Source organism: Littorina saxatilis, linkage group LG12, assembly GCF_037325665.1.
Source record: "Littorina saxatilis isolate snail1 linkage group LG12, US_GU_Lsax_2.0, whole genome shotgun sequence".
Classification (NCBI taxonomy): Eukaryota; Metazoa; Mollusca; class Gastropoda; order Littorinimorpha; family Littorinidae; genus Littorina; species Littorina saxatilis.
The window spans coordinates 51,698,733-51,711,441 of record NC_090256.1 but is presented as its reverse complement, the minus strand read 5'-3'; the positions used below and the strand labels follow the sequence as shown (position 1 = coordinate 51,711,441).

Sequence of the window (12,709 nt, the reverse complement as noted above, 5' to 3'; positions counted from 1 at the left end):
CACATGCAGCAAGATTACTTCTCAAAAGGATGAAACATAATGGATACAGCAGCAAATACATACACAGGTGCATGTGAAGTGTGAAAACAGGCATGGGCATTGAAAATTGTAAAAAAGGCTGAAAATGTATAACTGAAGACGCGAAGCGTCAAGTCGACAGCGCGAAGCGCCTAGCCTTACTAGGGGGGTCCGGGGGCATGCCCCCCCCGGAAAAAAAATTCTCCAAAGAACCAAGATGGTGCAGTCTGGTGTCATCTGAGCTCCAAGTTTGCCATTAAATTTTGTTTTTAGAATCAGAGTTTTTAGTACCAATTGTTGCTTTTTTGAAGAAAACAAATATACATGTATTATATGGTTTAAATTAGTTAAAAAAATTGATCTGTTGAGACAAACAGGAAAATGTAACTTGTAACACAATCTGTGCAATCTGGTTTACTTTCAAACATAAAAGTTCAAGTAACTGAGGCGGGCGGTAGCAGTGCGTGAACAAATTACGGAAAGTTTTCGCGGATTTATGTGCAAAGGCAAAAGTAACCGGTGCTTTTTTTGTGTGCCTCCCCCCTTTATTTTTTCGGCGGACACTTTTGCTTTTTGGGCGGAACAAAAAAAAAATCGGCGGTATTCCGCCGTTTGGCTGACAATTCCCATGCCTGGAAAACCATGCCTGAAAATCTTCCCAAGTTACCAGTACCATGGGATTACCATTACTCTTTCTTGCCTGAGATATGTATTTTCTTTGTCTTCAGACACTTATCAAATTGCCTGGGTTTAACTCAGCTTCCGGCAAGGCCACATGCACCCATGTACATATAAGCGTTTGCACAGCACTATACCAAGAACAGCAAAATGCAGCTCACTCTGATCAGTGGAAAAACAAAGCATATGATGATCCACCACATCAGCTGTGCCAACCTGTGCTGTTTCTCTTTGGGGCACAAGACTTTCCTTAGCCACACACAACTCTTCACCTGCATCATAACAATGATGAGCATATGATTAGCAAATAACACCTAATAATACTTCAATTAAAGATATGCTTTACAAAAGATGCAGTACGCTATAAAATGTAGTGGACTCTTGTAGTTTGATACATACTGTTCTCTTTGTGGCCACCAGAAAATGTAGTCTTATAATTGTGTATTTTCTGTATACAGCTAAAAATATCAATTTAAAATACAATTCCAGTCCTGATACTCGGGCTATAGTAGTACATGATGGCAAAAAAAATCAACCTCATATTGTGCCAAGAAGGGATAAGGTGAACTGGTCAAAACACGACGATGGTTGAGAGAGAGAACAAGAACAAGAACAATTCTTTATCTAACGAGGGTAATAGAGTAAGCAGTGATCTGCTTTTTACATTTAGTCAAGTTTTGACTAAATGTTTTAACATAGAGGGGGAATCGAGACGAGGGTCGTGGTGTATGTGTGTCTGTGTGTGTGTGTCTGTGCGTGTGTGTGTGTAGAGCGATTCAGAGTAAACTACTGGACCGATCTTTATGAAATTTTACATGAGAGTTCCTGGGTACGTCTGATATCCCCAGACGTTTTTTTTTCGTTTTTTCGATAAATGTCTTTAATGACGTCATATCCGACTTTTTGTAAAAGTTGAGGCGGCACTGTCACACCTTCATTTTTCAATCAAATTGATTGAAATTTTGCCCAAGCAATCTTCGATGAAGGCCGGACTTTGGTTTTGCATTTCAGCATGGAGGCTTAAAAATTAATTAATGACTTTGGTCATTAAAAACCTGAAAATTGTAATTAAAATTATTTTTTTATAAAACGATCCAAAATTACTTTTATTTTATTCTTCATCATGTTCTGATTCCAAAAACATATAAATATGTTATGTTAAAAAGAAGCTCTGAAAATTAAAAATATAAAAATTATGATTAAAATTAAATTTTAGAAATCGTTTTAAAAACAATTTCATCTTATTCCTTGTCGGTCCCTGATTCAAAAAGCATATAGATATGATATGTTTGAATTAAAAACACACTCAGAAAGTTAAAACGAAGAGAGGTACAGTAAAGCGTGCTATGCAGCACAGCGCAACCGCTACCGCGCTAAACAGGCTCATCACTTTCACTGCCTTTTGCACTAGCGGCGGACTACGGTCATTGTGAAAAAATGCAGTGCGTTCAGTTTCATTCTGTGAGTTCCACAGCTTGACTAAATGTAGTAATTTCGCCTTACGCGACTTGTTTACATCTTGCCCTCGCCCTAAAGAGGGACTAGTCTAAAATTGCTTAAGAATAAACAAGTAAAGAAAACTACTGCTACATGATTATAAATAAAATTAAAGTAAGAACATATCATCAATTTACATACAATTCATTGCTTGAATGAAAAATGTAAGTTCATTTGACGTGAGTTAAGTATTATAGAGTAGATTGCACTGATGCAACAACGCTGTAAACGCCATATGACCATTGACATACACTGCATTTGAAAAAATCAGGAAAAAAAAATAAAAATAATAATACATTGTTGAAAAGCACCGGTTGTTGGTTTTAACAACAGTTCTGGTGACAACAAATGTTTATTTTCACTTCATGAGATAAGATGTATATCTGGTCGTAAAAACGTTTGTGCTAGTAGTTTGCCGCAGGATTGTCGGAAGAGTGTTCCAGAGACTGCTACTTGAATAAACTAAACTAGATTTGAATAGGTCAATCCTAGGCAGAGGAGTCAATCTCATCAATTGGCATGAATTTTTCAATGTGAATTTGGAAAATATGGTTTGAGGTACACATCCATGAATAATTTTATGCATAAGGGTACCTTTATTATAACCTAGCCTTGCCATCAGAGGAAGAATGCCGAAGTTTATGTAGTCTAACTCAGTTAGGGTTGTTTTCTTTAATAGAGTACTTTAAGCGCTTGTTTATGTAATCTAAGAGAGAGAGAGAGAGAGAGAGAGAGAGAGAGAGAGAGAGAGAGAGAGAGAGAGAGAGAGAGAGAGAGAGAGAGAGAGAGAGAGAGAGAGAGGGAGAGAAACAGAGAGAGAGACACAGAGACAGAGACACAGAGAGCAAAAGAGAGAGAGAGAGAGAGAGAGAGAGAGAGAGAGAGAGAGAGAGAGAGAGAGAAAGACAGAGACAGAGAGAGAGCTGAGGCACACAAGTTTGGTATACATAGAATGAACAGTTACCTTCAAGCCTGTTACCAATTGACCAAGGCACATCTTTTCAAACTTTCCAGCTGACACGAGTGACTTGATGTCTGTGCAAAGACATAAGAACAACATTTTTAATAAAGGCTAAAGCACACAAAAACAATAAAAAAAAGAAGAACAAATGTACAACAGAATTTAAATTGAAGAAGGCATAGCAAACTGAAGAGCAGGCATACAAGAAAATACAAAAAAAACTTACTCTTAAGAAGGTGAGCCATATTTGCAGAGGATCCAAGCAGCTTTTCGGGAACAGTCTGTTTTACCACAGCTTGCAAAAATCCCAAAACCTGAAACAAGTCAGGGATGAAATCATCTTACCACCAGTTTAAATGTTTACGCATTCCATTCATTCATCAGTTGTAATAATGACAACCTTCCCCCTACCACCACCACCCCCCCCTACCACCACCACCACCACCCCCACCATCACCACCACCACCACCACCACCACCACCACCCCCCCCCCCCCCCGAAATTTTGGAAATAGCTCAGTCGGTAGCGGCACTGACTTCAGAACCAGTTGTCACTATCGGCATGGGTTCGATCCTCACATTCGGCGAGGGATTTATTACAACTTTCTGTACTGTCCTTGGTGTCCGAACACCCCCGTGAACCGAAGTTCACAGCTAAAGTCTGAGGGCTTGGAAACATGAATACACACATGCCGGAAAAAGAAAGAAAAATGGGTAGCGCCGTACTGTATGGCAGCTCGCTTTCCCCAGAGGCAGAGAGAAAGCAACCCAAATTTCCATGAGGGAAATCTCACAGGACTATATAAAATCTTATCCTTGTCCTTATATTAGGGGAAAATACTGACATAGCAACTCTGCCATCAAGATATAACAAACTTTGCACTGAGGGATATGGTCTTCCAGTAGCTTTGGTGTGGCTGGTAGTTTTTTCTTGATCTTTCTGCGGAACCCTTGGTTAGCCTGAGTGTTACCCTCACCTGCATTCACAGAGTAGCGCTATCATCACCATGTGACCAAAACAAACAACGTAAAACTAACAAGAAAACAAGATGTATCTAATAAACAAATTTGGATTTTTCTTTTCACAAACATGACAGAGACGTACATAATACAAATCATAGTCCATGCTGTACATCCCACAGTTTGCAGTCCACACGCACACTCACACACACAATCAGGATCAGCTGACAATGTTCATATTATTTACAAACAAGCCCTCCCCCATACAACTCTTCCACACACAATCCACACAAGCTTTCATTTCAGTTTACGATACAATGTTTTTTTGTCAAGCATAGCACAGTAGCACACCTGCTGCTGCATTGTCTCCCTTGTCAACTCTTCTTCTGGCCGCTGTATGGTTTGTTGTCTTTGCCGCCTTTTTTACATTCTTGTCAAATCTGCTTTTGCAGTGGTGCTCCAGCAAAGCCCAGTGCCTGCATTTCCTGAAATGATATACCCACAAGAATAGGTTAAGATTATCTGTGTCCTTGAGCATGCAACCTCTGTTAAAAAGAACGGTCCACATACATTTGAAAGAAATCATACCTCTCAAACATACCATTACTTAACTTTACATGAAACATCTGATACAGAGTGGTTTTCTAATTCTTTCCAAAATTTGGGAGTTAAGTGTCCAACAAGTGTGTGTGTTAATTTTCTGTAAGCCACACTGAAACAAGACAGTAGGTTTTTCTAAATGTTTGATTTGTTTTTGAATTCAGACACAGTATATGAACATATTCTTGGAATCATGAGATAACAAATACGATGCTATCATTTTTTAAATCTGTTTGCTAAAAATTAGATTTTAATAAAAGTAATCCCAATTTTAATAATCAAACAAATTAATTAATGTTCTAGCTTCAAAACTAAAATGCAACACCATAGTCCGGACCGAGTCAAAGAATAAGAACTTTTGATCAAAATGTCAATCAATTTAATTGATAGATGAGGTCACCACAGTGCCGCCTCAACTTTTATAAAAAGCCTGATATGTCAGAGATATTTATCGAGACAAAAACTGGGGGGAAAACATCTGAGGATATATATATATATCTATATCTGGAAGAAATAGTATGTACAGTTTTATGAATATCTGTCCAGTAGTTTTCTGGGAATCGCTCCACAACACAAACACACACACCTACACCACCACCCAGTCTATCTGAAAACATTAAGCAAAAACTTGACTAAATGTAAAAACACGCACAACCTTCGAACTTCAAAGGAGTGTTGTCAATTAATCTAGTCAGTGGTGCTGATGGGGTCTATGTCGACCAAAAGAGTGGGATTCCCTGTAGGTGGAGTTTCTGTAGGGGGATTCCCTATATACAGGGAATCCCACAGGGTGGAGTTTTTCAATAAAACTTGCAAACCATACTCAAGAGTCAAATTTCTAAGAAATATGAAAAAAGATAGAAAACCATCAAATTCTGCCGAACTTCGCGATATAAGCGAAACTCTACAGGAACTACACCCTGTGGTATTCCCTGTATACAGGGAATCCACCTACAGGAACTCCACCTACAGGGAATCCCACTCTTTTGGTCGACATAGACCCCATCAGCGGCAGTGGTTGGCAGAAGCAAAAAGAGAAGGTAAGAAGAGGAATAGTTTTTGTACACACTAAACCAACCTGTGGTTGTGAAGCAACTGCTGAAGTATGGGTACAACTTCAGGGTGAAACTCTGGCAGGGATGGCACCACTCTTGCTGTTGTTTCTTTGTCACCAACCTGCATCATCTCAGCGCTCTCCCCCTTCTCCTCAGCTTGCTTTGGGGCACCTCTTTCAGCCAAGCTGGAAGTAAGATTTGCACACCCTGGTCCATCTTTTTGCTTTGCCAATTCTCTTGATGCCTGAAGATCTGTCATGTTTATGTAGACCAAGCTTTTGTTTCGTAAGCTGCCGTCACAGTAGAAACTAGAGTGCTCATGGTTACCAGACTGAGTAACAGACCCTGCTGGTGAGCTGTAGTTTGAGATAGAAACAGAGGTAGAGGATTCAGAGTCAGAACCAGATTTGAACCATGATGGAGTCTCAGCTATGATAATGTCCATTGGCGATTTGAAAGAGACTGTGGAATCTGGAGTTGTCGACAGAGAACTCGCTAGTTGGAAAATATTGGAAGATGAGCTAACCTCCATTGACTGTGAGGTGGGCTCAGCATTCAGCGATATCTCCTGCAGAAATTGATCCTGACTTGACCCTGCCCCTCTTTCCCTGCCACCAGTACGCTCTGAAGATTGGTGTACTGCTGTTACTGACACATCATGAACTTCATTGCAAGGGTTGTGATCAAAAGCTGAGGAATCAGGCACTGGTGTCTTCGGGTTCTTGTCCTTCATAAAGAGACTTTGATAGACGCTACTCCCACAGGCTTTTGATACCTCTCGATGTGCATTTTCCTGCAGAACTGATGCTTTTCTGCCGCATCCTTTGGTTGATGCTGGAAGAGATACTGTAAGTGTCTGAGAGTTACTGTTGTGACATTTTTGACCACAAGGTAGGAATGATGAATCCCCCGAGGACGATATGTCACCGTCATGAGACATCGACTGTAACTCTGTTCTGATTTCTCCTGAATCTCTTGTCACTTTTCGTACAGAATATCTCATATTGACTTGTTCCTCTGGTCCTTCTGGACTGGTAGTGTCTGCAGCACCTCTGCAAATGTGAACTCGCGAGCTTGTGGAACGATTCTGAGTCGTCAGCATGCTGTGATGTGTTGTGCAATGAGTAGTTACATGCTCATTCTCAGAGGCCATTTCAACATTGGAACTCCCTTCAACATGAAAATGCGTATCACCTTGTCTCAAAGCACTCTCATGCACAGCTTGTTGAGACTGCAACAACTGCAAAAGCTGCGATCTGGAGCACACACAAATGGGTGTGCCGGGTGTAGCTTCCGCAGCAACGTTGGTGCTCACTACGACTGTACTTTCTGCTGAGAAATATTGTGACACTTGGGATGGCTCACTGGACACAGCTTTGTTAGTCGCACCACAGTTTGCTACAGCACAAATGTTTTCTGGATGGCCTTCTGAATGACGGTCTGCGGTTTGGTTACATATACTGGACATAGTTGCAGCAGCAGTGTTGTAAATATCTGCAGCATCCAAGTTTTGGGTTCCCCCTTGTAATGGTGTATTGGCCACAGTGTTAGTAGCAGTAGAACTGCCCGCAACTGGCAAGTTGTTTACCGGTTGGTCCAGTTCCTGGCAATGCATGTTTGGCGTGCCAGTAGTACGGAGTTTTTCCCCCATTTTCAAGCTTTGTGCAGCCAAGCAGGTTGAAAAATGTTTTGCACCTACTTTACCCTGGCTGGAAAAAGTTGCTTTGAAAGAAGCAGTGTCAGCATTTGCTACAGCGGAGTTTTGTGAAGAACAGTCTCTGGAGGGATGCTCTGACGCTTGCCAATGTGTGTTCCTTGAAGCAACACCTGCAGTGTAATGGTTCTCCGAGTTGCTTGCAATTGGATCGAGGGGGATGCTTTCTACTTCTTGGTGTACAGTCCGGGTCTTAGCAGTAACTGAGCCTTGCACAGGTTTGTCTCTTGCTGGATGATTCAGTGCATGCACGTTTCTGTTGCCCATAGCACCTTGAGCAGTATTAACAACACCAGCGGGATGCAAGATGTTTGCAGGCTGATCCAAGAGGCTTTGTCCCACCAAGCACTGTGTACTGGGCCTTGCCACATCAGCAGCATGACCACTTACTGCTCGCGAGTTGACAGAGGGCTGGCTGAGAAAGGTATGGCCTGCATCGTCAGACACAAGAGCAGTTGCAGTACCGGTGCTTTTTGCGAGTGAGCTATGTCCAGCATACAAGTTCAGGGAGAGATATTCAGTTCTTTGGCACTCAACATTGGAAACAACAGCGCTGGCAATTCCAGCATTTGCTACCTCTGAGTTGCGTGCAGTTTGACACTGTGAAAGCTGTTCTTTTTCGTCAAAGTGCAAACCGGACAAAACGTCACTGAAAGCATGTCTTTCTATTTCACCAGACTTGTATGCAGACTGGTTCACCGAAGCATGGCCTGGAAGCTGAATACGGGACATGAAGGTACCACTGCAAGTGCTGCCTTTTGTTGAACCAAAGATGACTGCAGTGTTCTCTGCATGTTCCTCCTGCTGACACTGACAAGGCCTCTCACCACCGTTCAGGTTCCCACCAACATCATTCTTCACGAAAATGTCTCTGAACAGTAGCTTTGCTCCTTCCCCTGTTGGCTTGTAGGCTGCTAAGGTGACTGAAAAGAAGGGTACATTATATTACATGATGGTGGTACAGCCAGATAAAAAGTGGTCTGGGTGGCCGAGTGGTAACGCACTTGCGCTCGGAATCGAGAGGTTGCGTGTTCGACCCTGGGTCGGGCCGCTATTTTCTCCCCCCTTTCCTTACCTAGATGGTGGGTTCAAGTGCTAGTCTTTCGGATGAGACGAAAAACCGAGGTCCCTTCGTGTACACTATATTGGGGTGTGCACGTTAAAGATCCCACGATTGACAAAAGGGTCTTTCCTGGCAAAATTGTATAGGCATAGATAAAAATGTCCATCAAATACCCGTGTGACTTGGAATAAAGGCCGCGAAAGGTGAACATTTGCCTAACAGGCTTGAGGTTTGCTGGTCGATGTGAATGCGTGATAATGTGTAAAAAATTCCATCTCACACGGCATAAAGCGCTTTGAACTTCGGATAAGGCGCTATATAAATAAAGAGAATAATAATAATGATCAAAATATCAAGAATACATTTTTTTAACAGGTGATAAAGACAAGTTTTGGAGTGAAATGCATGAATAAAATTAAGATTAATTTTAGACTGAGAAAACACAAGTCACATAGGAAGGGAGATAAACGCGCAAAACACTGGAGAAGATAAGGAGCGTTGTGGACAGTGACCTTCTAAAAATAGTAACGGGAATATGGATTGAGCGTTGTGGACAGTGACCTTCTAAAAATAGTAACGGGAATATGGATTGACGCCACACGAAGGAAGGGAGATAAACGCAAAACACTGGAGAAGATAAGGAAGAGTTACTGGGAATGGATCTGGGAAGATGAACAGAAAAACCAAAATCGGTTCAGCGCTGCGCGCTGAGAGCACGTGTTGAAAATTCTCATCGACCAGGTTGTGTCCGGGGTCTACCTGAATATGCCCACCAAATTTGAAGCAGATCCATCGAGAACTTTGGCCGTGCATCGCGAACACACACACACACACACAGACAGACAGACACACAGACAGACACAAGTCGTATATATATATAGATTCTTGACACACACACACACAAACACGCTCACACACACAAAGTAACTGAACAGAATTTAATTTTAAGTGTTTTACACAGAGCTTATACATACAACTGCTTGGAAATTTCTCCCTCAAATTCCTCCTGTAAAGAAGACTCAGCCGTGGAAGATATCGGTGATGCCTGAAACAAAATATTGCAAGAAACTCAAAACTCCCTTCATCACAAAACTGAAATTACAACAACATAAAAGAAAAATACATACACAACAAGAAGAGCAAACGCTCGATCGAGTCACTTTCGCAGTTCTGAATATTATATGAGGCATCAGATGGACAGGAAGAAATTGCTATTCACAACACAATGAGTCACGTTCACATAAAATTTGAGCCCGGTCACTTTTATAGTTTCCGAGAAAAGCCCAACGTTAAGTTGTGTGTTGCCGAACAGAAAAGGCTAGTTATCTCCCTTGTTTTTCTGATAACGTTCGTAAAAGGCTACAGATGTAAATACTTTGATGTAAAGAATAATCCTACAAAGTTTCAATCACATCCGATGAACTTTGTCAAAGATATAAAATGTCTAATTTTTCCTTTGACGCTGACCTGTGACCTTGAAAAAGGTCAAAGGTCAACGAAACCATCGTTAAAGTGTAGAGGTCATTGGAGGTCACGACTAAACAAAATATGAGCCCGATCGCTTTGATAGTTTCCGAGAAAAGTCCATATAAAATGTCTAATTTTTCCTTTGACGCTGACCTGTGACCTTGAAAAAGGTCAAAGGTCAACGAAACCATCGTTAAAGTGTAGAGGTCATTGGAGGTCACGACTAAACAAAATATGAGCCCGATCGCTTTGATAGTTTCCGAGAAAAGTCCAACGTTAAGGTGGTGTCTACGGACGGCCGGCCGGACGGCCGGCCGGCCGGACGGCCGGCCGGACAGACTAACACTGACCGATTACATAGAGTCACTTTTTCTCAAGTGACTCAAAAACTGAAAGACTTTTTTCTAATTAATCTGAAAATGTTTAGCTCAGTCTCCCCTCCAACCCCCCATCTCCCAGTTGACTAAGACAAATAAAAGGCCCAAGTCAAATGATCAAGTCACTTTCTCTTTGATTGGGATTTTTACTTACTGATAAGGTCTTGTTCCAGGTGAACATGCGTCCAGCTGTTTCTTCTTCTTTTTCTCCCTCATTCTTTTCCGTTGCCGTTTTGATTTTGAGGAGGATTCTTTGGCATCATGTGAAAACTGTGTTCCTGTGATTCCAGCAGAGATGTCACTTGTTTCAGTCACCACTGTGAGATTGCTGACAACATGGCTAAGGTGTGGACATGAACTGGAAATGACACTTTGTTGTAATGACTGTTGACACTTGTCAGCAACACTGACATGTTCCTTCACAGAAAGTGTGTGCGCCATAACAGGAATGCTTATGCTAGTAGCTGCACATCTTCTCTTGCACTTACTGGCTGGCGTTTGTGTAAGTGAAACTATTTCTCCTTGACTCACAGAATTACGTTGCAATCTTTGTGATAAATGAGTTGCATTAACATCACTGTTACAATGTTTTCTTCTCTTGGGATTGGGTTCTGAGGAATCCTGCAGTGATTTTCTTTTGCGTATTAGAAGGCGGTGCTCTTCCTCGCTCATTTGACTACTGCACCTATGTAACTGTTCCCATTTATCGATGCGCTGACTTCTCCGACTCTTCGCTTCTTCTGTTTCTACGTTTTTGCTCCTGTGCAACTTTAGTTCTTCTCCATCTTTGCTCTGCCTCTTGTGTCTCGTTAGTTGATCTTCTCTTTCTGAGCTTCTGCTTTTGTGCTGCTTTACTTTTTCTGTCTCTTTACTTCGACTCGTGTGTAGTTCCTCTCTATCTATGCTTTGACTCTTGTGTCTGCTGTCATTTTCTCTTTCTGTGCCTTTTTTCTTTTCTTCTCTTTCTGTGATTTGACTCTTACTTTTTCTCCGTTGTTCTTCTCCTGTACTTTGACTATTGCACCTCCTCTGTTCTGCTTCTTGTTCTGTAATTTGACTACTGCACCACTGTATTGTTTTTCTGTCTGCACTTTGACTCTTGCGTCGCTTCTGTTCTGTCTCTATGGCTGTGCTTTGACTATTGCATCTCTTCTGCTTTGCTTCTCTTTGTGTATTTTTACTCTTGCGCTTCTTCTGGTTTGCCTGTCCTTCTGTGCTCCGACTCCTGTGTTTCTTCTCTTCCCTTTCTGTGCTTCGACTATTGCGCCTCTTTTGCTTTGCTTTTCTTTCTGCACTTTGACTACTGTGCTTCTTCTGGTCTGCCTCTCCTTCTGTGCTCCGACTCCTGTGTTTCTTCTCTTCCCTTTCTGTGCTTTGACTATTGCATCTCTCTTCTTGTTCCTCTTTTCTAATGCTTTGACCTTCTTGCCTCTGTTGCCGTCCCTCTCTGGCTGTGCTATTTTGACTATGCCTCTTCTGTTCTTCTCTTTCTGTGCTTTGGCTTTCATATTGTTTTTCACTATCATCACTTTGACTCATGTGCTTCTCCTCTTGCTCTGTGCTTTGACTCGTGTGTCTTGTCTGTTGGTCTTCTCCTGCCATACTCCTACTGCCAGAGGCCATTGTTCTTGCACATTTTGCAAAGACATTGGATGGAGGCTGACTTTCAGCTTGTGTTGTCTCCCCTGAACAACATTTCTCTTTCTGTTTTGTTTTTCTCCCTTGCATTTTGGCTGACTTGGATCCATGCCTGAATTTAATGTTGTTGTGCTGCTTCTGCCCTGGACAAGAATGGAGTTTCGCTGGGTAGGTTGATCCGGTAGCAAATGGCCACTGCTGAAAAATGGGTTCTCCTGAAACAAAGCATTGAGGACAATTAGAAATGACGTATAATAACATACACAATGAATGTATCTTACTCTCTCTGGAAGACATTGGTTTAAGCATGGCGGTAAATGCACCACACTGGTCCAATTTTCAAGTACCTTTCAGGGCAGGAGAACAAAATCCACACAAAAAGTTTTTACAAGTCAACATGACTTGATCGTGCGTGTGTGTCCGTCTCTCACTATCGCAGTGACACACAACCTATACTTGTATGCATTCCTTTTCCTGATGTCACTTACCTGTAACCTGTAAGTAGACAGCAGGTTTGGCCAGCAAAATAAAGATAGAGGTGTTTTCCAACAAATGGCTCATCAAAGAATCCCCAATTCTGCAACAAACAACAAAAGTTGACATTACTCTTGCAAGTCTTAATTCTTTTTAAACAGCCAGTCGGTTTTTTGATAGACAGCGGTGATTTTTAGGGACAGGCATC

At 41.7% G+C, this 12,709-nt stretch overlaps 1 protein-coding gene across 1 annotated transcript in view; it reads right to left on the bottom strand.

The window, feature by feature from the left end:
* The window catches only part of LOC138982206 (uncharacterized), a 36,945-nt gene that overhangs the window by 23,118 nt on the left and 1,118 nt on the right, over positions 1–12,709 (bottom strand). Inside the window, exons 2-10 of the mRNA XM_070355429.1 lie at positions 12,516–12,604; positions 10,544–12,242; positions 9,520–9,590; positions 5,792–8,405; positions 4,465–4,598; positions 4,030–4,130; positions 3,381–3,468; positions 3,158–3,228; positions 858–968 (exon numbers count right to left, since the gene is read on the bottom strand). Of these exons, the coding sequence (XP_070211530.1) occupies positions 858–968; positions 3,158–3,228; positions 3,381–3,468; positions 4,030–4,130; positions 4,465–4,598; positions 5,792–8,405; positions 9,520–9,590; positions 10,544–12,242; positions 12,516–12,604 (4,978 nt within the window). The remainder of the gene's footprint in view (positions 1–857; positions 969–3,157; positions 3,229–3,380; positions 3,469–4,029; positions 4,131–4,464; positions 4,599–5,791; positions 8,406–9,519; positions 9,591–10,543; positions 12,243–12,515; positions 12,605–12,709) is intronic.